The 25207-nt window shown below is 42.3% G+C and overlaps 1 protein-coding gene across 1 annotated transcript in view; it reads right to left on the bottom strand.

The window, feature by feature from the left end:
* Positions 1-3322: 3322 nt before the first annotated feature.
* The window catches only part of macrod2 (mono-ADP ribosylhydrolase 2), a 409617-nt gene continuing 387732 nt past the window's right edge, over positions 3323-25207 (bottom strand). The window contains exons 15-18 of the mRNA XM_084948980.1: positions 24634-24690; positions 6640-6675; positions 6160-6222; positions 3323-4664 (exon numbers count right to left, since the gene is read on the bottom strand). Coding sequence (XP_084805106.1) covers positions 4645-4664; positions 6160-6222; positions 6640-6675; positions 24634-24690 — 176 coding nt within the window. The 3' untranslated portion in view covers positions 3323-4644. The remainder of the gene's footprint in view (positions 4665-6159; positions 6223-6639; positions 6676-24633; positions 24691-25207) is intronic.

The raw sequence follows: 25207 nt of genomic DNA, 5'->3' as shown, positions 1-25207 counted from the left end.
CTCCTGGGCGTGAACTGAGGGTGTCCATCTCACAATGTGCCTCTCCAAAATGGGAAGTGTACACATCCAAAAGTTGTAGTGGCTTTAAATATATTATCTCCCCCTGCTGCTACTGTATGTCTTCTTCTGCATACATGTCCAAATGGACATGGTGGGCTGGTGTCTATTACAGGTTTTGCTGTGAAGCAGCGAAGCAGTCCCACATCATCATACTACCACTACCATGTTTGACTTAATGATGTTCTTTATATAAAATGCTGTGTTAGCTAGTTAGTGAAACTTAGCTCAGCTTTCTAAAAACATGTATTGTATTTCAAGAAGTTGGGATCTCAACTGCCCAACCATGCCAGCATGCACATGTAATGTAGTGATTACACTAATACAAGAGTATGCAACCCAGTGGTCTAACAACACTCATCTGCACACTTATCCATCATTTTGAGTGGCTGTTGCACAATTATGACACAATCATACCGACAAAACCTGTCGACAGCCACCCGGGCCAGCCATGGTGGACGTTTAGTGCAGTAGGCGTCTGCAGCACACAGTCGTCTTACCTTACCTCTCTCTGGAGTCACATTCTCATCTGAGCTCGGTGTTCTCTGAACTAAAGAGCACTGAGGTCACATGTACAGAAATAATATGTATACATAACCTCCAACCAGGGTTGAGCTAATGGCAAATACTGCAATCAGGAGAGCAGCTATGTTTATAAAGTACAGTTTTTCCGCTTTGCACTCATAAAGTTTCCCCACCTAAAGCTCTTTGCAGCAGCAGCCTGTGTTGTCTCCTCCAAATTTTGTTTCTTGTCTAATTATCATTCTTTTTCGTGCTTGGATTACAGCGTAAATCAGCAAAGCCAACAGCTCTTGATGAATGCCCATTTCTGTTGGGTAATGAAACATGCAAGAATTTGTTTCCTTTTGGGAAGTTGGTGGCCGCCTAGCAAAGTAGTTGTAATTATACCTCACATGCTTGTTGTCACAGTAGTAACAGTAGATGTCCCCCTTTCTGAGTACCAAGGGCAATCAAAACAAAACAGTGGTTTGGCTGGGTATTTTCTCCTTTTATGTATCTAGAGCTCTTTTTTATAAAAAACACTGTCTTAATGGTATTCAGACAACACCTTTGCTTATTTACACTGAACCACACAAAGCTGCCATACTCGTACCCTTGCTTGTGAATTTATATGGAAAGTTGGCGTTGGTAATTCAGACGGGTGTCTAGGGAGGTGGAGTAAGATTTTTCATGATTCACTCCTTTAGATTTCATTAAGGCAAAAGGTTTTGCATTAGTAAGTGGCGTGACCGTTTTATTTGGCAATTATGCGTTGACTTGAGACTTCACCTCAGCTAATTCAAGTTAATGAACTGTACCCACTGTTTGTAGTGTGGTGTTTTTCTAAAGAATGTGAACAAAAATATTGGTTACTGTGTCACTATTTGGTATAGCTTGTCTATGCTCTAATTTTGCTGACTGATTTATTAGTGTGTTAATTAGCTCGGATTAGCAGGCACCTATGTCTGTGCTGTGCACTTTCCTGACCTAGTGTAAGGTAATTACTTGGAGTTTCCTCTTCTCTTCTAAATGTGCTCACTTCTGGGTCCAAAGAAGCTTCAACATGCAGGTCCACACACACCAGTGGGTGATGTCACACATTAACTTTTAATATGTGGGGTGCCATTAAGTCTGCAAATTTGATTCAAATTGGACAAAAAGTACTGTGCAAAAGTCTTCAGCCACCCCTCATTGCTTTGTATTCTTCTTCCAAGTAGCCGGACCTTCTTGTAATGTTTAAAGTGGTATTGAGAGATAGTTCTCCAGGCTTTCTTTTGGCTGCTTTTGCCACTCACTTCCATTCCAGTCCTTGTACCAGACGATTTTCCGAGGAATTGTTTTTATTTTTTATTTTAAATCCACTTAACACTGACAAATGAATCATTCAAGAATAAAAAGGCTCCTAACTCAAGTGCTGAACCTGTGCTGTGTCCACATATAATAGACAACTTAGCAAAGAACCAATTTGCAATTGTATCTTTAGGCACTTTAACACCAGCCTGTCAAGAAAATGAATTAGTTCTCATTTCTTAGTTGAATCTATGAAAAATGCCAAACATAACACAGTTTGACAAGCATAAAATAGTATTTTTGTAACGCAAGGTGATTCCCAAGGAGCTATTAGCTGAAAACCTGGCAGATCTAAGCATACTAAATAAAAATAAGGAAACTGGACAAGTGGAGGACAAAAGAAGCGACAGCCTTTAAAAATGTATCTATAGCTGATGAACAGCATCCAAAAATCGCATCCTTAAGAAATCAGGAGAAATCCACCAAAGACGTGACACAGGATCAGATAGATGCATCTGGCACTTCATCTGATCCATTTGCTGTTTACTGAAGCTTCATCAGAAACGGCCTCAGTGGGAGGGTGGCTGTCGAGAAGCCATTCATAAGGAAGGGAAGCAGGGAGAAAAGGCTGAGGTATGCTAAGTAACACAATAACTGGACTGAAAATCAGTGGCAACAGGTGTTATGGAGTGAAAAATCCAAATGTATACGTTTTGGTTCAGTTCATTGTCAAAAAGTATGAAGGAGGTCAGCAGTGAGTGTCTACACACAGTGGACGCTTTGTTTGAGGCTGCATTTCAACCGGCCGTGTTGGAGACTGTGTCAACATGATGGAACTATGACAAGTACCATCAGATTTTGAGCTACCATGCAATACCATCTGAAGACCATCAAATGTCTGCACATTCCTGTACTGTAGTTGAAGTCTGTTTTATTGTGTGTATGTATTTTTTTCTCATTGCAGCATTGTATGTGTCAGGCAGTCACGTGATTTTGCGTTAAGTGTGCAGCAGAGATTCAAATAAAGGTGAGTTTAAGTATAAGGTGCTGTGTAGCCACTTTCAGGTTTTGAATTGTGGCCACAGCGACTAATTGTTTATATACGTGCTGGTTTTGTTGCAGATAAGAGCTTCTTTGATAAGTTGTGACTGAGACTGTGGTAACAAGCTTTTTGTGAGGTCTCAGGCGTTTCTCAGAGGGTGGGATGGCTCTGGGGTTAGAGGTTCTGCCAGATATCTTGTCTCGTTTGATACAAGGGAGAGCCTGAGGGCCAGGGAGTGAGCATGTAGGAAATCAAAGGACAGACTAATTGTTTCTGACTGCCCAGAGACACACGACTGATTGCTCTGTTACAGTTGTTGAATTTCGCACACAGCTGAGAGGAAACCGACTGTGCTGGTCGCTATTAGAATAAAATAAAACATACGCTGCTGTCATGATGATGGCAACGAATCAAGACACAAAACAAGGTACATTAAAAGCTGACCCATTGCTTCCACCTTAAACTTTATTAGTTGTTTTTTTGTGTTATAATTTAGCAAAGCAAACATCAAAGTATGAAGGCATCATTTCTAAGAACTGTAATTTCTCTGATCTTTAGTATGGCACCACTGAAAATAATTAATGACTCATACCAACATTTGAAACAAACCAAAACCCCTTTTTTAAAAATTAAAGAAAGGAGAAAAAAAACAAAAAAAAAACAGGTGTTAGCCATTACATGTACTTAAAAATACAAATCATCTGCAAGCAATACACAACCAAGAACTCATACATCTCCTCCTCAGGTCTGTGATTGTGATGGTTTTTTTGTAATTTGATATGAAATAAGGCAGATTCATTCAATACAATTATAGACAATCTGGTAAGAAGACAAGCGAAAGCGAAGAAGACTGCAATTCTTGTTTATGTAGGTGAAGTTCAAAGCAATTTCCTGGCATGCACTGGAAATGGCAAAGAAAAAGGAAAGGGGAGGGAGGGGAAATAAAAAAGAAGACTCAAATCGATTTGTTGAAAAGACACTCACATCCTCGTTTATGTGCACGGGCGTTAATGAACAGTTTCCTGGTTAAAATGAGTAAAGCTGCAGTCACGGCAGCAGCGGAGATGAGACTTGATTAGTGATGTTCAGATGAAAGGACTGGCAAGCGGCACGTCGCCTCACAGACCGCAACGCGAATCGGGGCATTGGCCGATCTGACTAAAGAATGGAAATCGAAGCTGTGTGTGAGGAGACGTCGCAGGTGTCAGTGTGTCGCACTCCAAAGCAGATTACAAATGCAGGCTGTCGTCCCACTACCGAGTGCCATCGTGACTGTACTGGTGGCGTCAGTAAAAACTAAAAAGGATGGTTGATGTTTAGCATCACCCAGCCGGGAGTGTCAACATGTAGGAGCTGTGGCTGTTGTCCAATGACAGCTTCGCCATGCTCTCACAGTGGGTTTATCAAATAGCAAGACTTGAACCTGGTTTATCTCATTGCACCCTTCGGGCAGAATGATGTATGACTCTAACACACAGTGAGGTATGGCTCATCTTTTCTGGTTGATATGTTCAAGTCCTATAAGTAAGGTTTTGTACATACATATACATATAGTACATACATATTTCAGGGATGAATAGTTTAACCAAGAGAGGGGAGGGTAAGTAAAGTTGGGAATGTGAGCATCTTGTGAGTAACTGGTTTTCCTGGGCCAGTGTCAGAGCCCATACTGACATGGGCCAGGCTGACACCAGTGTGGCCTTCGCACAGTTTGCTGGCTGTCAGATGAGGCTGATTGTCTTCCCTTCAGCTGGTCAGTCTTTCTTCTCAGTGCCTGGATGGAAACAAATGACAAGACATTTCCTCAACACTCTGTCTTGAAGGCGTACTAGGAGCAACCCTTGAAGCTCTTTTCTAAACTGAACGTTTTTTTTTTTTTTTTTGGCGTAATCAGAATCAGCATCATCATCATCAGAGGTTAGTGGAAAAACCCAAAAACTGTTGGTCATCAAACCACGTCTTTATTGATATATACTGATAATCATTAAGGGTAAAGGGGAGGTCGTCAAATGTTGTCTTTATTGGGAAAAGAGTTCAAGATTTCTGGCTGTGGATTGCATTAGACTGTAAAGGAGTACATAAATAAAAGTCAAATGAAACAAAAGCACTAATCTGTAAATGCCAGTAAACAGGGATGACACGTACTTTATAACAACTCAAAGCTTCGTCAAAATCCAGCTCAGTGATGCTCGAAAAATTGTGTGCGGCAGACAGAGACATCGAGGCAGATCCGTTTCCTCTGTTCCCATTTCACCGCAAATGACGTGATTTTTGTGTTTGAAGATAAAACAACACATCAACTTTGCTCTAAAAATGTCATACAGTAAGTTTTGATGTTGTACTCTGGCTAATTTTAACGGCACACTATGAACTAACCATCTCCCTCGTACACAGTCCCACCCTGATGCACTCGGTTGTCCAGCAACAGGCTTTTTTCCCCCTTTTCCTGGCTGCTTTGTCTGGCATTGTTTAAGCTCTCTCCTTTCTACACCAACCCGCCTACCTCTGCCAAGTTATTTCATATGCTGCTTCCCTGTCCTATTTATTCAACCCCAACAATCTGTTCGTAGCAGTTGCTAAATGAATTTTTTCTACCTGGAAACTATACGACGCCCAAATCCGAAAGCCATTTTTTTTCTTTTTTGGCTCATCGCTTCTTTGGACCCACACAGAGAACAAGCGTGTTCACAGAAATTAATAGCACCCTCCATAGATGACTACATTCAAATTATATGCTGTCTTATTAGCCTAAATCTCAATGAAGACCTGAGGATAACACCAGTGTAGTATCCTTATCAGATATGATTTATTGGCATTATTATTACCCCTACAGTCTGTTTTGGCTGCATGTTAAAACAATATGCTTTGCACACTTGATTTATTAAATGTCCAATAGTTGAGGGTGCAGGTAATTCATCATACTCAATCTCCAAAGACGTGCCGACGCGCATATACTAAAATATCAGGGTTATAGTTGCAGACCTGAAATGGGTACAGAGGATTTACAAATGCATTTGGCCCTGAAGGAACACGTACTGCCGGCTGCCTGCCCCTACAGAGACAAGGAGATGGAGACAGACGGGGAGGGGGGAATGGAGACAAGTAGGGTGAAGCTGGGTAACACTTGGCTGTGTGCAGCGGAGGATTCTCGAAAAGAAGTGAATTTTAATTCAGCAGCTGTGGCCACTAATAAGAATCCACTTATAGAGATGTGTGTGACATCAGTGTGAGCCAGTAAGCGGGTGTGAGTGCTTCTTTCAAGCTTTTACCTTTGGACTGAGTTAGAGTTGAATCAGCTTGTTCCAAGTCCTCGACAGGATCGTTCGTCTCTCCTAGAAGGGAGTAAAAGAAAGGAGAGTGGGGAAATATTACAAGAGGCCATGAAAATCAGGCAGCCCTTCCCACTTTTCTGTGCCAAGAAGCATCAATATACCTAAACAAGCGCTGCCTCGCCAAGCTTGTGAGCCTGAGTTCGGTTTGTAGTTACAGTGGAGCTAAGAGAGACGGCTTCAGATCAGGACTGAAGATTATGCGAACATCTCATAATGATTTTTTTATATGTGAATTCATTAAAAAACTGACTACTGATGCTGTCTGCAGCTTCCCAGCTCTAAAATTTAAATGCATCTTTTATATAATCAAAGGCTAATATGTACTGTGTTGTGAAAAAAGGGAAGAAATTGAGGAAGGGATGTGGCTGTCAGGCTGTTAGGGAGTCTCTACTTTGAAAACGCATAATCTCGGCTCACCTCCACTGCTGGTGCCAGTGTCGTTCATCTGAGAATCTGTAACATGGAGAACACACAAATACGCACATGTTAGCTATTTTAAAAGTCGATTTGTGCACGCAGATACGGTTAAACAGACTCAAGTTTGGGTAAACGCAGCCATTATGCAGGATTATTCAGCGACTCTTTGTGCTTTTGTCAAAATACTTTATAACCAACAGAGTCGATCATCCAGGAACCAGTCCAGGATTTCATGAGCAAACATTTCCATTTATCCTGATGCTTAAACTCTCAAGCCTGGAATTTCAGCGCCTTCCTGAAGTGCAACACTTCAAAACGGAACAAAACAAAATCTGAGAAGGGAGAGAGATGCATTCAAAATTAATTACAAACCACCGTTCCCATAAGGCAGCTTGAGACCCCCCCAACATCCACCCACCACACACACACAGACGCCCCCAACCCTCCTCTACACGCTTCCCTCTCCCCGTCTATCCTCCCCGTTACCTCTGTAGTCGCACAACTCCTTCGTAGTCACTCCCAGAGCAAACCTCCGCGCTTCCCCCTTTCGCAACAGCAATCAACCAAACAAAGCAGGCCATAAAAATAACCACACTCCCCAGGCAGTCTGGTGATAATGTAAACAAATACAACTGCTTCGGCATGATAGAAGCAACCATGGAGTCTAAGGCTGCTCCGGTGTTCTGTATGTTCAGAGGAACAAGGCTGCGGTTGAGGTCATTATACACTCACGGTTGTAATTGCAGGTATCTAAGGTCCTCAAAGCGAGATGAAAGTTTGTGCATTGCACAATAGCTTTCCCTCGCTGTCTCACTAGGACTCTGTCAGCTGTGTAGAAAATCCATTATACTGCTTCTTCAGTATAAAACTGATTTAATCTGTTGCAACATATTGGGATAAATTTCTCCTCTCCAAGACACCACCGGGACTCAAGGACTGCAGAAAAGCAGGAAGGATGAAGCAACAACAATATCCCCCTGCTTTCTTTTACCGTTTGATCTGTGGCATGGAAACGGCCTTGAAATTATATTATGTCCTTTTTATCTTCTGGTTATTTATAACTTGGATGTTATTTTTTATTGCTTTGGCACAATGCCTGTGATTTCTATCAGTAATAACGTAATTATACTTAGGAGCATAATTGATGTGGGAAAATAGTAACGCACGCACCATATGTAGACTACAAATCTTGATTCGTTTGTGCTTGCCAGCAGTGCGACAAGTGCGCTTCAAATTGTTTTTTGTCTCCTGCAAGTAGTAATTGGTTTAAATTATCTGGCTTAAATGAACTTATTTAAAACTTAATTTGAATTTTTTGCCAGCCTGTCCCCAGATCCCAGACGTGACTTTAAGTAAAACGCTATCAGAACCAACCAAAATGACTCATCCAGATGAAAAATAACCAGAAAAGGAAAGCAGCTCTAAATAACCCAGAATTTCCCTTTAATGTCTTCTGGCTTATTATAAATTAATCAAAGAAGCAGATTTTCCTGCTGTAATAGACTAAACTGACAGGAAGCATGACACGCACATTGTGCCAGATATGTTTTGGATGTGTTACCCGTATGGCATCAATAGTGAAGTAATTAATTATGCATACGCATCAAATGATATGCCGTTCATTAACGCTTTTCCACATAATCTCTATGTGCATTAAAGCTGATGGCGAGACATGGGAAATGTGCCCGACACTGGAATACAGCCTCCGTCGTATGAACTAGCTTAGCATGTCTACGCGTAGCAGCAGGAGCTCGCTGAAGCAGCGGCCTCATTCCAGATGCTCCTTTTTTGTTCTCTCCTAGGTAATGACAACACGGTCTTGGAGCTAGGGTAGCATCTTCCTCCCCTTTCGATACCCAACACTGATCAAAACAAAGGAAAAAAAGTTCAGATTTTCAGTTGATTGTGGCTTCAGCTTCTTTCTGACTGAAGCTCGGAGGGAACAGCAGCGTTGGTTTGTCTCGTTCTCTAATTTGACTCCTGTGTGCTGACAGCGAAAGGGCTATCATTTAGAGGAGCATCAGAGGGTGCTGTGGTAAACACATAAACAAGATTTTTTTTGGGGGGGGGGGAGAAGAAAAATGGGCCTCTGGTGAAGGAGAAGCACAGTCCACAGAGGACAGATAAGAAAAATAGAAGAAAAACAGAGTGAATTGACTACTCCCTCAGCAGGGAAAGTGGACAGCTTACAGCAATGTTTTTTAATACCAAGGACTTGAGGGGTCCTTGATGGTGACCCCCAGCCTCCATGCTGGTATGTAAATTACGAGCATTCAGCCCTGGTTACAGAATTTGTATGTACATGGGTTAATGTGAGTCTACAGAAAGAGGGCAAAATAATTGAGAGCTGGTGACTGTGCTGGCCTCTCTGCTGATTGCTTATCAGCTGACTTCTTCCACTCAAAATTCTTCGTGCATAGCTTGGAGCTGCGCTTTGGGTCGTTGTCTTGTTATAGGAGGAAATTGGTCTTTTTCTTTGTACGCTGGCTTGAAGGCCAGGACGCAGGAGTCACCTTTTCAATTTTGACACCGAGACTGGTGTTTTGCTGCTGCCATTTAATGAAATTGCCAGTTGAGGACCTGCGAGGCATCTGTTTCGTAAAACAGAGATTCTAATGTACTTGTCCTCTCGTACACTTGCGCAACAAGGTCTCTTAATTCTCTTTCAGCTCTACTAAAAGCCACTTTGTGTTGTTTTGTGAAGAAAGCAGAACACGTCAGGGCTGTCGAGAGATCAGATTTTTACTTTCAAACGATCACGGCCACGAGGCTCATTCACGATAACATTATCATAGGAATAATTCAAATGCATCTATAACCTTATTTACTATCTGTCTGTCTGTCAGCTTGTTAGCAAATTTAGTTAATTTTTGCAACAACGCATGAACAAATCTTAAAATGTAAAGATTTCACAGCTTATGGAAGCCAAAGATTTCTGCCAGTTATGCTCCAATCTTACGGGTAAAGATAATGAAATCCATAATTTTAGTATGTTTTATGTTTTATGATGTTTTTATTACAACACACTGACATCTCTTGTGTTTCTTTTTTCTAATCCCAGACACTGAACTAGACAAATGCACTGCTTCTTTAATCAGCACAGCAGTTTTCAAATGTGCTGTCATAACTGGAATTACTGATCAATTATGCATGAAAGACTTTACATTAGGTGGCAAAATCTGCCATCCCAACAGATGAGCGACCCCAAATTTATGAGTGAGGGCGTGCAAAGAGAGACTCGACTTCACTGAGACCGGCAAACTTGGATGAGGTGACTGGTAATGAGATTTTCCAAAAGGGTTTTTGATCTGATTCCACATATTTGAACTGTAATCAGTTATTATCGGTCATGATATCATCGTGTTTTGGTGAAGACGAAGGAGACGGAGATCAAGCCGGACTAATTTAGAGATGGGCAGAGGTCACCCGGAATATCAGAAACATTTCAAACGTTAACTAACTTTTAAGTTCTTTAACATTTTTTTCTGTCATTTCAGCCTTTTAGAAGTTCAGTTAAAAACATCCTGGAGAGAAAACCATCAAGAAGGAGGAAAACTGCATGCGCTCACATTTCCACACATGAGAGAAGGGAGAGGAAGGAAGAGAGTTGGGCATAAGTCACCCTCGCATGCAGACAAGCAGAAAATTACATCCCCCCACCTTCCATTCATTTATTAGACAAGCGGTAGTTAGCGTTTTGTTGGTCAGCATTAGTACACCGCAGCACAATATTCAGCGACGACAGGAAGTGTGTTTGAACTGCAGCAACGGCGAGTTAAAATGTGAAAACAATGTTTGAATAGGAGACGGATTTTTGATTAGCTGTAGCTTTTGTGTGATAAGTGTACTCATCATTGTTAAATGGTGTTTGTCATGACCACCAGCATTTCTGCTTTTACGCAACTTTTAATGGTCTTGTCATTCCAACTCAGCCGGCTCGCAAGGAAGGCAGTCCCCATGGGTCACCCACATAGCAGCATGGGAACCGTCTCTGTTTAATGTTCCAGACAGGAGCCGTGAGCAGAATAGGAGGTTCCCTTTGTCCTTTAGCCACAGGACATCTCACAGTCTTTTTTTAATCTCGTCATCTTGAGCAGTTAAAAAAAAAAAAAAAAAACGAAAGAGAAAAGAAAAAAAATCGATCGAGGTGTAGAAGTGTCTGCGCTCTACAGTGTCAGTTCCCTTAGGAGAATTTCTTCTGTTCATTTGATCCTTAAAGCATGGCATGGCAGGCTGGTCTGTTGTGTCCGAACACATCTCGGAGCTTTGATCCCAAGCAGATCACACAGGTGTCCAGCTGCTTCCACTCTAACAATGAACATGAGCCATGGCGATATCAGTCTAGGAACAACTGAAAGCCATCAGCACATGAACGGTTCACTAGAGAATGCACGACGTCTTGCACCGAGTGCATTAAGTACTTCTATTTTGCCTGAGTTCAGTCTGTTGTTTGGAGCTTTTGTGATGCAGTTGGAGGGCCACCGCTTGTTCAAAGGCACGTTATCTTGAGAGAAAAAAGAAGGAAAATGTCAAGGTCGTTGCCAGTATCTGTCGGTGCTCTATTCTTTTCAGGGGGATGAGAGGAAAATTATTTTCAGAATGTAAACTGGGTGGTCTACGGGGCACTCGGGCCTGGTCTGTTCTGGTTTATGTATATTTAACAAGTATCAAAGAGTCCCTCATTGAACTTTGCATGGGCTAATAGCTTTGGGTCTGATATGCCTACCGCAAAGATAATTAAAGACATCCCTGCTCAGGCAAAACAAGAACGGGTGGAGCTCAACAAGTGCCCAACGAAAAGAACTAATGAGCTGGTAAATGTGGAAAGCAACCCATTTTCATATGTTAATTTTAAGTTTGTAGTACATGCTTGTGGAAATAGCTTAGCTGCATGAGCTGCCACTCTCAAAGCAGTAAAAAGAGGAGGGGATTTTGTAAAGGGAGGCAGTAGGGGGTGGTGGTGGTGCTGGAGGCAGCATTTGATAGCTAGAGTTTTCTCTTCTACGAGATGGAACACTGTCTGACAATCTGAGCCAATTAAAGAGCATTGAGCTGTGACCTGCGGGCTAGGGAGATGAAAACAAGCCTGTTCAGTAAACACTGACCGCCCCTCTCTACTGCTATCCTCCTGAAAAGCCAAGAGTCTTCATTAATATTCTGCCTTTCTTCTCCCCAAGAAAAGGCCAAGGGGTTGTGGACACTAAGTAGCATTGTGCTCCCCTGCGGGTTTGGGTAACCTTGCAGTGGTGGCTGCGGTGGGGCGGCTCCGAGTTGTGTCAGGGTCCTCTAAACAGACTGAAAAGGCCCAAACTCATTACAGAGGCCTGGGCCATGCTTGACAAGATGAGAAAACAAAGTACTCCGAATGAGTGAAAAGAGAACAGGACACCATCTGCTTTGGGGTTAAGCTACTACTTGGGGAGAAGTGAAGATGATTAAAAGGCAGCCAGCAATGGCAAGAGAAGAAGGGGGTTCAGATATGCTACAAAAATGACCAGTGGCAATCCTTTGATAATGCAAAGGGTTTGAAAGAAACACGAAAGCCAGTAAAAATGTTGTCTCCATTGGCAAAGTCTCTCCTTAATCTCTCTTTTTAGTCTTTTTCTATTACCCATTTCGTCCAAGGTAGTGCGAGAAAGTCACCACCGTCTGTCAGAAGACAACAGAGTGGATTTTTTTTAAAAAGAGTCAGAACACTGTGATGCAAAGAGATGAAAGGAATAAGTGAATAACTGATTAAGTAAAGAAGTAAGAGAGGGAGACAACACAAAAATAGACACGGAAGGGAAAAATGCAAAAAAGGCCTCCCCCTGTGTGACCTACATACCTGCTAAACCTGCTGTCAGTGGTGGCCTGCTCCTCTCTCATCACTCACTGAATTACTTTACATAATCTTTAGACTCTCCCTGTGCTGCTAAAGGGCCTGCTGCAGGTAGATGCCCGCTGCTGTTTTCAATACCTATTGTGGTTTACTATATCAAGACACAGACGGTCTTGCAGGGGGAGCGATGAATCCGGCGCTAGGTGATCCGGCTAACCCTTGTGATACATTAAAATGGGACACGTCACGTCTGAGCGAGGTGTGGAAGAGGCATGTTTGCAGAGGATGGCCCGGGTGTGTGTGTGTGTGTTGCCGTCTTTGCAGTTATGCATTGACTTGCAGTTATGAAGTGATGCCTCTTCTGGGCAGCTCAAGGTTTTCCTTATGGATTGGACTGGTCAATATAATCAAAGTGCTTGTCTAGACTGCAGAGAAAACAGAAGCCCGGGCAGAGCAGCTGTTTATCACCGAAAGGTCAGAAAAGGAGCAGCTTGATTGGCGAACCTCATTAAAAGCACCACGTATATTTCAGCAGTGGACGTGGACGTAACAGAGACATCATAATAAAGGATAAAGCTATTCACCCTCTTTCTCTGCAGATATATTTTCAGTGATACATTTTAATGACATAGCATGACGGCAAAAAACTGTGTGGTACTGAAGTTGAAACTAATGAAGCAAGCGAACATTTTGTTCTCAGAGTTGATGTGGTAGAAGCAGGAAAAACGGGTGAGCGTTAGGGTATGAGTGAGTCTGACTAGAGCCAGACTGTGATGGCCAGACGACTGGGTCAGAGCGTCTCCTAAACTGCAGTAATCAGTATCTATCAAAACTGGTCCAAAGAAATTACAGTGGTGAACCACCGACTTGGTCATTGGTCAGAAATGGCCATGTGGACCCTGCCCGCCCAACTAAAGTGCCAAAAATTGGCACACGAGCATCAGAACTGAGCTTGACAATAGAAGACAATATTGGGCTGATGTTATATATAGTATAATGTTGGACTGCAGCTAATGAATATTTTAATTTTTAATAAATCAGTTCATTATATTCTACAAAAACTGTAGACATCAAGTTTCCCATCAAGTCTTCCTCTCCCCCTCCAGGAGACAGGGAACCCATACAGAGATCACTCATCATCACTCAAACAGCGTCTTTTGTGTCTGTGTGTATTTTATAATACGTGTGTCTCGGTGACTGTGACTAAAATATGTTCCAGACATTTCTAAAACACATTTGTTGCCTCTCTTCTGGCTGACAAATTCTCTCTCTGCTGAGAGTTGATTCATTTGCCGTTTTTGTGAACCAAACAGTGGGTGGGGACGGGATAAGAGAACTGATCAAAAGAGGAGCTTCAAAGAAGAAGAGAAAAAGTGTAGCCTGTTGGATGAGGCCCCCTCTCTTTGAAGCCAGCTTCTGGGCCAAAGGTGACCAACGTAATGGACACTGTAGACAGTGTGTGCTGCTCTCCATCTCCAACTAAATGACCAGCGTTCTGTGTTTCTCCACAATGCAAAATGATCCAGGCTGCTATGTGGGAAATATATGAACTGTTTAGGTGTTCAAATACAGAATATTTAGCTGCACACTGCTAGGTAGTCGAGTCAGTCGTTTCATGTGTCACCATGGCAACATCAAGCCTGTACCTAACCATGTTCATCAGTTTTTAGTGCCCCTCGACAACAGTGCTTCTTTTGGTTGCTACTAACAGTTTTTCTGTATATTTGCAGCACGTTCCAGTATGTGGTTCGCTTTTCACACTTTGCAGCATAAATGATGCGCGATGGGCTGTCACATTAGTGAAGATGGTTTGTTTATTTCTCTGTGTTTGTGGAGTTGCAGTGCATTCAAAGCTCTCAGTGCCACTGTAAGATGGCTGTATCCTCAGCCTTGACAGGAAAATGTTTACTGAGGTCACGGATAAAAGGAGCAGGAGGGATGTTTTCCTGTATATGTATACTTTTTTTTTTGCAGCCAGAGGAGTCGCTGCCTATTGGTCATTACAAAGAAGGTTTAAGATGCTTCTGTGTTGGCATTACGATTCTGACTAGAGGGTTGTGCTATGAAACGACGCGAAAGAGTTAGCGAGCTACATGGAGCGAGCTTCAAGTCAGAAGCGCCACAGTAGCTCTCTTTAACCTGGCTAAACCGCCATGGTAACTCGTACTGAACACATTGCCTGGTCAGGAGGTTATGTTCAAAATTTCACCGATTCTTTTATTTACAGCACGTTTTAAGTGCAACATCGATTCTGTGACTCTTGCATTGTCTTGTGAGTCTCCAGGTGTTGATCCTGAAAATTCTAAATGTTACTTTAGTCGATTCTAAGTCTCTGTTAAAGTCTCTTTTGGGGAGGTTGTTACATCTTTGCAGGTGGTCTCCTCACTACAGGAGCTCACTCTGCAGGTGGGGGGAGAGATATAGGAGAGGGGGAGAATGAACTCAACCTGGGTGTCTATTGTCTTGTGTAGTTTGGGAGATGATTGGATGATGGGGTGGGTGCAGTTTTCTCTGGGGTGGAGTCGGGTGGGCTGCCCCGGACTCTGTGGGGCTGGGCAGTGCTGCTGCTGCGGGCCCCGGTCCGGATGGGCCTGGGCCTCCTTGCCCTGGTGGGTTCCAGAGCGTGGGGGTGCCTACTGGGGTCAGCGGGGGAGCTGGCCCCAGGGAGGGGCCGCTTGCCCCTCCCTTTCTTCCCTCCCCATCCTCAGCTGCCTCCCTATTCCCGCTCTACCACACCCACCCACACACGCAGGGCTTGGGGTGCAGGTATGTCACCAGGGTGCAGGCGAGGCACTCCCCCTCTGTCCCCTTCTGGCCGCCTGTGCCTCAATTTTATTCTGCAACCTAGACATCCACATTACTCACACTCTCACATAACACATACATATAGGGCCTTGGGGGTGGGCACGTTTTACAGCATCCAGAGGATGGTCGTTGTACTCCAACCCACCTCTGGCGCTGGTGCCCTACCCTCAATTTTAAATGCATTTAGACACTGAGGGTTTTCGGGAGGAGCCGTGCTGCTCTCTGAGAGGAAGCTAGTACCATGCTCTCCTGAGTTTTAAATGCACTTTAGAACAGCCCACAACAACATTACATATGAGCGGGCGTAGGGAGGTTTGAGGTCTTCACTCACCCCGGTTCTGTTAGCCGCCAGGGCTGGGGGGCTGGGAGGAGGTGCTGGCCGTCAGACTGGGGTCTGGGATGCGGGGCCTCCCTGCTACTGCAGATAAGGAGGTGGTCCGCTTGCCTCCACCCCAGAGAGAAGGGTTACATCTCCTGGGTCTAGGTGCGGCTTGCCCCTCTGGGGGTGGGGGTACCTGGACCTGGGATATAGAGTATGTTTGGGGAGTGCGACTGTCTGTGCAGTGTCTATTTGTGTCTGTCTACACGTTGGGTGAGTGCCGAGTATTTGGTTGTGCATATGGGGGTGGGAATGCACGTCTGTGTCCGCGTGTGCCTGTTTGTCTGTGTCTATATGTCAGGTTGGGTCTTAGACTCAACCTCTCTGGGTACATCTCAGGCCCTCTAAAGTACGGAGGCCTATCTCCCCTCACCACACTCCCTGCCGGTGGCTGATGCCCTTAGACGTTGGTGTGTTGGTGGTCCTTGTCATCTGGGGCTGGGCGCTCATGCATGTACCGGCTCACTCCTGGTGGCCGATTGGCGGGGCCGGGCGCCTGTGGCCCGGCTGGGCTCCTTCCGGGGGGTGGGATGCCCTCAGGCCTCTGGCCTCTGGGCCTGAAGCTCGGTCCTCTCTGGCACAGCTGGCTGCCGGCGGAGCCCGCGGGCACGCCACTGCAACCCCCTCTGGCCTCTGCTCCGTAGCTGCGGGGTGACCTCTCGTTTGGGGCTCTACTCAGCTCTTCCCAGGAGGGTGGCACGGTTCCCCCCCCCTTTGGTGGTCCTCCTCGGGTCCTTGTACTCTGGGGCCTCTGGATATCTGGGGCCTGGATCTCCTCCATACCTGCTTCATACCCTGGTGGACGGGGCTATGGCTCCCCACACTCCCTAGCAGATCGTTACATGGAGAAACCTTTGGAATACAAGCATGCTGATCCACACAGGTATGCACACAGGTGTACACACGGGTGTTCACAGACGCGGACTACACCTTTCTTGGCTGCTGCCTCAAAGCACATTGTGCGCTGTCTATCTTGCGTGCTGCACAATATCGTTTATTATTTAGTATCTACTGTTATCTACTGCTAGCTAGTTTATTGTGATGGTGCTGTTTTTATTATGTTGCTCTTTGTTGTTTGCTTTCTCTTCTGTTTTTTTTCTCCATACAGGTGATCCAGGCGTTTTGTTTGTTTGTTTGTTTTTTCCTTTCTTCCCCCCCTTCTCACCGTCTCTTCTCCCCTTTGGTTTTCTTTCTCTCCCTCTCTTTCTTTCATTCTTTCTCCCTGTCCTATCCCCCAGTCACGTCTGTCCCGTTTGTATCAACCGAAAATAAAATAAATACATAATTATAATAAAGGTCAATCAAATGGACCAATATGGCAAGGCCATGATGATCCACTTGGTAAAATAAATCCGCCTGGCATCTTTCTTGGCCTTAAGACAACAATTCTGATGGCTAAAGATCCAAACGGGACACAAAAAAAAAAAAAAAAAAAAAAAGTCTCTTTTAAACTCCTGGATATGCAGCTACCAGAGTGCAGAGCACACATCAACACCTGTTCCATCAATAAAATAAATTTCACTTTGATCTGCTGACAAACTAAAGCGATTTAATTTCATGTTTAAATGATTGCAGTTTAAAGTTTCAGACTCTAATGTGAAGCCATCACCTTACAAATAAACTCAGCCGTAAAATAGTAAACTTGAATAAAAATGTAAATTTAACTTCTCTGTATGTTAAATCACCAGATTTCTGCAGCATTAATCCCTCATGTTATTTGTAACACTGTTGCATTTCATTGTTCTTTATTTTTATGTTCATTGTAGATTTTTAGCACCCTTTTTTCAGCTGATAATCCGTCTAGAGGAGAAGAGACTACAATATGAATAATTTTTGTATGATATTTGCATGCTAGTGCACACAGGCGCTGTAACCACCGTTGTATTACCTGTTATCTCAGGGTTTTAGGTTTTGTCAAACCAGCTATTGCAACAAAATTCTGGCTGTGTTGAACTTCCTTGGTAGTATACCTCTCTGCGTGCTACAGCCTTCTTTCTATGTATGTTGTTGACTAAAGGAGAGAACGGCAGAACTATGTTGTGAAATTCTAAAAGCTACATCCACACTGGAAGCGTCACAGTAATGTGGTGACCAGGGACCACAGAAACTGAATAAAATTCCACAACTTCAAGTGACTGTGGGTGAAATAACTGCTGGTGATGGGAAGTGGGCGGGCCCAAGATAAACTTTTCTCAACTTTGAAGCAAAGTTAAACCAACTACCAATGAGAGAAAAGAATATTGTTAAGAATAAGTTAGAGGGTAACCTAGGCAACCAGATCCTGGAACGTCCGAACTGACCAGTCGTCAACTTCACAGCGATGCGAACTGTGTGTGAGCAGCTTAAAGACGAAGTTAACTGCTGGTTTCATTATCGGTCTAAATGAACTGGATATGAACCTGCTACACTTTTTCAGTGGGGATTTCACGATGAAGCTTCAGAAACGTTTGTGTTTTTATCTCTGTTATGTTTATTTGATACAGAGTAACCCAAAATTGCCAAAGCACATCAAAAGCATGAGTCAAATTGATTTTAATAATAAGGAGAAAAGCTGAATTAATGTGACCACTCGGTACTCAGAAACAATGCCTCAGCATGTGACTGGTAAAGCTGCTCATACTGAACTTTCACAGTCGGTATAAAAGGCTATAAAATATAAGTTTAGCCTAGTATCTTCATCTAGTGGCAGCCTGCTCCCCTAGGAGCCACACAGTGTTACAGTATACAATGTTATGCCAAAAGTTAATTGTGTGCTGACAACCCTTAGCCACAGGAAAGGCTGCGCTGCTCTCCAAAATTAGGTTTACATCACCAGTATCCCACTGTTCACAAAAGACCAAGACAAAGGGGTGCAACACAACCAATTAAGTAAAGCTTTTTTGCTTTTGTAGACAAAGGACCATAAATGCAAAGCGACATCAAACTCTGAGTATACTAGTAACTGTGGGATAAATTCACTGGAACTTCGAGCCTCCGAGTGCGTTGGACTCAGAAGAGCCATTTAGGCTTGTTGTTGGTCTCTACCACTCAAGCTGCTACAATAAGGAAGTAAAATACATAGAAATCAATAATATCCCCCCAAATAAACCTTCCTAACAAGAAAATGCAACCAATTCTCCAGACGGTTGTTAGAAGGGGATTTTTTTGAGCCTCTATTTGAAACTTTTTTGTTATTGTTTGTGAAGTGGCGAGAGCTGGATTGTGTGCATGTTCTTGGGCACCATATGGTACTCGTGGATGCAGCTGGGCTTTTTGATCATAACATCACATACAGTAAGCTGTGAGTGGTTGTGGCGAAGCCACAGTGCTAAATAAAGCAGTCACGGCCATCAATACGGCATGTTCAAAACATCCCGGCCACCAGGGCAGCGGGAAAAAAAATACACATTTGGTGCTTGCAGTTTGTGACATGAAGGCATTCAAATAACAAGTGAAAACTTGGATACTTATGATGAAGTTGAGTTTTCTTTAGTTGCTGTGATGCTTTGAACAACAGAACAAGTCTGAGCAGTGAAAAGGAATCAAAGAAAAAAGGGACAGAGGAGCAGGGGGGATGTAAGCTCTGTATTTTTGTAATGGGGCCTTGTCTCTGCTGTGTTGAGGCTGAAATGTTTGTGATAACCTGCTGGGTATGTCTCTCTGTCTCCCCTGCAAGCTTCCTTCTGCTTGGCTTTAGTATCCCATTACAGTCTGTCCCTTATTTGTTCGTCTGGTCTGCACCCAGCCACCCTGCTAAAGTAGCCTCCTTCCATAGTCAAGGAGCTCCTTTCAACCCTGTTCAGCCTCTGCCAGAGGCCAGCTTAATCAAAGGTAGGAAAATTTTAGGATCACTTACATATAGAAGATTCTGGCTTCCTTAATTGCAAGGTTTCCTGAGCAATGTTTTCAAGGAATATATTGAGCAAAATTGTAAGTCTAATGCTCACATACTAAATTGACAAGCACGTAACAATAAATATCATCAGAGAGCACAAAAATAAATAAAACATTTGCAATCTATAACATGCAAAAGCTCCTCGTAGGTAAAGCCAGCTAAAAACCTGATAAGAAAGAAGGACGAGCTGCTGTTTATTCAGTGACATTGAACCTGTGCAGCCATTAAATCTTACCTTTGGAGCTAAGACAATAGCTATCGACTACTGTAGGAAAATCATGCTGCATGAAGGAAAAACAATCTCTGCTCACAATTCAGATTTATTTATTCCTAGCTTTAGGCAAAGAGTCTTATTTTAATTTATGAGTGTTCCAGGAGCTCACTGAAGCGGGTGCCCACTCTCACAAGTCACCAGAACAAGGCTTGCTGAACAGATCTTCCAAACACAATAACAATCTGGCCCCCAATTTTCATTCTAAAGTGTGTTATGAATATTCATAAATATAGGCTGCTTAGGTTTTGATTCAATATGTGGAGCCTTTATAGCATTCCTCCTATCAGGCAAAGAATCGTATTTCTCGTGCAAGATGATGTGTGTGTAGATATACATATATATTACTGTGCCTTCCTCCATATATATCTCTTCCTCGCAGAGATACTCAAGATCAAAACCCATAATATAATCTTCACTTCAGTTATTGCTTTTAGATGCTTATAAAGTTGCATTGAGGTCAGACAGATATAGATCTATAGTTAAGAACAGGAGGACTAAATACTTGAACCGAGCTACATATTTACAGTATACAAACAGGCAAGAAAGATAAACACGAGATGGACGTAGTTGGTAATACGAAGTGATAAAACCTGACTCACTGAATAAATTATTACATTAACAAGTTACAAAGATGACGACAGTGAAAACGAACAACACAAAACTGTTTTATTCAGCTTTGCGATATTTAGTGTGACTCTTCTGGGACTGACATGCTTAGCTGTGATACACACTTCCATATGTGTAATATTGAGCTATGTGAGAGCTACGGGGTGTCAACCAATGTTGTTGGCAACTGGGAGACCACAGATATAAATGTGCAAGTGGAAAACAGGATGGCCTTTTAAGAAAATTGTAGAGACATACACAGTCTGTCTGTAATGAATCCTTCAATGTGAATAATAATATGAACATTGTAACCTGCTCATTATGAGGTTAATCAGCGTGGCCTCCCGGTATGAATGTTAAAAAGACTAGAAAATGCCAAGTGGGTAATTTTTAAATAAGGATGCATCCACAACCTCAGGAACAGTGTAGCTCTTTGATGTCTGCTACAGTTACTGCAAATCCTGCTCTGTGGTCAATAAAATGATGTACACAAGTGAACAATTATCCCAGCAACAAATTAGAAAGCTTTACTCAACAAGAGCCAACGAGTCTTCCTTTCTCAACTGATTTTTTCCCTTGATTTTGTGACTAGGGGCATCCGAGTTATCTTTAATCTTGGATACTGATAGCAAATTGGCAACGATGGTTTCATCTTAACTCGTTAATGTTCAGATTGAAGTTTAGAGTTTTAATTTGCAATGCTTTAAAGCACTAGTTAAGCTCAACACGGCGTACGAATCCAGTCAATGTTTTGAAATTATGGGGTTACGACGCAGGTTAGAAAGTGTTTAAAAAATTCACGCAATTAACAACCAGATACATGGAGCTAAGAATTGTTTAAAAAAATATTTTGTAATACATTTGGGGAAGAAATATTAAACAATGTAGCTCTGTGGCCATCAGTTTTCATGCATTTTTATGGGATTCGTGGTAATTACCTCTCCATTTCTTTTTGTTTTTCCAATCACAAACTCAAACACACATACACACACACACACACACCGAGCCCAAAGCCAGATGCTTGTTTACAAGTGCCTTTGGTCTTTGAAGTGCAAGTAAAGGTGTATTTTTGCTACTGTCAGTCTTCCTGGCAGGCGGCGAGGTAAGTCAGATATGGCTAATTCTTGTAAAAAGAGACTTTTGGAGATGATTGAATTGGTAATGTTAGCTCACACTAAGAGGGCACATAATGGGAAATGGCAAGGCAAGATCACTGGTAAAAAACATATATATGTATATATATAATTAACCATATTCCAATGATTTTGATCCTATGGATACACATTTGAGATTAGTGCATGCAGCCAAGTTACCCAGGATTGCACAGACTGCCAGCCCAAATCCATTTTATGGCACATTCAGACTTTATCCAGAATGGATTTAGAAAGTCTGGACAATAGACAACATTCTTGCAGTTTGGATCCAAGATACATTTGGGAGCGATTTCCAATCAGTTTCAGCCCATACGCTCTGGCCACTCAAAGATTTAGAAGGGCTTTTTGTTGCACTTGCAATGCAACACACAACAATGTCAAACTCAGAGCGACAGAGTGGCGCGGACCAGAATCCATGCTGCTACTGGACGAACACTATGGAGGACAACAGCCCATTGAGGGAAGGAGGGATACGAAAATAAAAGTTGTCTGTGAATAATTTGGGAGGCGTAGTCCTGCAAAGAAAGGCTGCACTGGAAAGCCAGGCAACCAGCACAAGTTGTTAACTAGTTATAGGCACTTTGAAAAGTAAGGAAAATGATTCAGCTCATCAAAGATTAAAAATTAAATAAGACACATAAATCTTGGGGAAATAAGGCAAATACAAGCTATGATAGATGTAACATCTGTTTGACTGAATGGCAAGATAGTCTTCAAAGGTATTTATGTACTCTAGAAATGCACAAATCTGTTACAAAACTTAACCGAGGTATGTTGTGCTTTCAGTTACTGCCTGATGTTTTGACAGAAGCAATCAATAAGTAACATGAAGAGGAACCTAATGTACAGAGTGGATATATAATGTCATGTCAGTGTTGAAAATCCAGCAGAAGGTCACACATGGAAGCTCAGAAGATCCCTGTGTGCACACACAAAGGCTTTACATAGACATATGTGTGTATATGTGCAGCAACCTCATATTATATCCTCAAATTGTTTGATTTCTCATGCATTCGTCCCATCATTATGAACTATTATATTACCTCTTTCAGTGAAGCAGATTTAACCTTTACAGCCATGAGCAGGCAGCCTGATTACACTTATGTTTAATAAAAGGTTATTTGCTCTGGAATCATTTGGTCTTGTCTTGTGAATAGCTGGTTACGCATGGCTAAGCCAAGCTGTGTTGGTCTGCATGATATTCAATATCTCAGACTACTTGGGTTTGCACTCCGTCCAAGGCTCCTGCTCATCTATACCAAATGCAATCTGCCTGCAATCAGGAGTGACACCACTGTTTATCGCCCGACTGTGCCACCACGCAGTATGTAGCCTATGGAAGCCTAGACGGTGACAGACAATAGCGGGCTCAGGCAAGAGGCAGTCAACAGGGTGGAGTGAAGCTTTCCACTGAAGAAAATCCTGTAGAGTTTGAAGGCTATATTTCACTGGCTTTCAGGGAGAACGGAGAAGGCTATCTGAGACAGATCTATCAGGAATGTTCACTCTCACCCTAAATTAATTGAATGTCAGTCAAGGAGAAAGTGAAATAGAGGCAAGAGAGTGACTGAGACCTTTGTGTTAGTGGAAGTGGGGTGGCTGGGGTTCCAAACTTTAGCCTTAACTTCTTAAAAGAATTACTCAGTGAGAAGCCAGAGAAAATGTGGTAACAAGGACAGATAATCTATTTGTGCAGAAACAAACTGCCTATGCTGAGAGAGAAGCCTGTAAGTGGATGGCTTCAAGAAGTTTAATAAATAAAGGCTACATATATGGAAACTTTGCTAAAAAAAAAAAGAGATGGCAACAAAGTAACTATAAAGTACAATTTCAGCTGATTACTTTAAGAGATTGTTTTCTTCTATAGTAAAGCATACTTAGTGGTTTTATTCTGGTTAACAACAAACAATATCTCAACCTATGTCTGAATACTTGACATAACAATCCTTTATTTTACACCTAGCCTTAATACACTTTCTTACTGCACATGAAAATATTTTAATTAAGTACACATATATAGAGCTTAAAGTACTATAAAAATGTATATTTGTTTTCTTAAAAAGTTCCATCTGTGGATTAGTATATACTCATTACTCTTAGATGGTGCGCTTTTCTATAACAAGTACTTTTTTTTCCTACACATGCTTTATTTGTGTCATTCACACTTTAATTAATGAGCCCAAAGGTGCTTTGGCATGTACACTGGAGAAGCCAGGGATTGAAGCACCAACCTTCTGATCAGTAGATGACCTGCTTTACCTGAGCCTAGCCATCCTAGCAGCAGGAGGGTATATGGATGACCACAAATAAATTAGAGTGCCCATGCTCACACTGTTGAAGTACAAATAACCCAATGGTTAAAAAGTCTCTTCTAATCCTAGCTTCTTGCTACGTTGAGCTATCTATTACACAAATCAGAAGCTTTAAAATGTTACTCCATACCAGACTCTGCTAGGAGAAAATAAGAGCACTATTGCATTACGAGTTAAATAGTACGTTTTTAGTAGTAGTAAAAACCACTGGCTGTGATTTAGCATGCTACAATTATGATACACAGCATCATTGCTATGCAAGGTATGGGGAAAAATATGCTGATACCATTAGTCTGCAGAGCAAGCCTGATTATTGGAGTGGCTGCAGTTACTCAAAGCGATACCAGCTAATCAAAGTGAGAAATAGACGCTTTGTCGCCGTCTTCACCAAGCTGACAGCTAAATACAGTCATTTTTATGACTGAAATGATCAGTTCAGGGAAAATCTGCCAAGTAAAGAACAATGCCGATTCCACACAGTCATAATAGTCACTGATAACTTTAGAATATGCTGTAATGTGATGCTGGCTGTTCTCAGCATCACCATCATGGCTGCTGGAGATGTGTTTGGCCACTTGTGGTTCCCTGCAGTCGTTGTAACTTTCTATACTGATTGATGTTTCAGGTGGGCAGAAACTGATTCCAAGTATAAACTAGTGCTACTAACAGACCAACAAAAATACAAATTCAGTATGCAAGTATACAAATGCATCACACTGGACCAGAAAAGCACATTCATATAAATCAAATCCAACAAATCAGATCTTACCTTCCATATTGTCGTCAGGATTTTCCACAACTTCCATTTGAGGAGCCTGCACTTCCTCTGTTAAGGAAAAGAAGCAGATGTTACACTACACTACTCTAACATGACACAAGGGTCTTCATTGGCCTGCAAAAAAAAAAACAGCTCAGCCTGTCTCGTCTTCAGTCAGAGCAGCTCTGTTAATATGCCTTAAAACATGCATGTGCTGTGGACCGTGAGGCTCGGTCTGCATACAGTTTAGATCCAAGACCTCCTCGCTTGGGTCTGTTTCTTCTGTCTGTACAGCTGAAACGTTTGTGCATTTATTACCAGCTCTGTACTGTAACATTACATTACTGATAAAAAGAAAAAAAATCTTCAAATCTGTTTTTCCATTTAGTTAATTTAGTTTTTAGTTATTTTATTATACTACGTTTCATGAACTGAACTGATTTATTCATATCTTCCTGCCTAATACCCTGCGGATATTAAACTGTAATTTAAGAAACAACAGAAAAACAAGGAAATCATCATCATCATCAGAAATCATTTTTATCATCAACACTGAGTATCTCAGAGGTTTTGATGCGAATGGATA

Source organism: Perissodus microlepis, chromosome 13 (genome assembly GCF_051167445.1).
Source record: "Perissodus microlepis isolate ML-2025 ecotype Zambia chromosome 13, ASM5116744v1, whole genome shotgun sequence".
In the NCBI taxonomy this organism is placed as follows: Eukaryota; Metazoa; Chordata; class Actinopteri; order Cichliformes; family Cichlidae; genus Perissodus; species Perissodus microlepis.
This window is presented reverse-complemented; position numbering and strand designations above follow the sequence as displayed.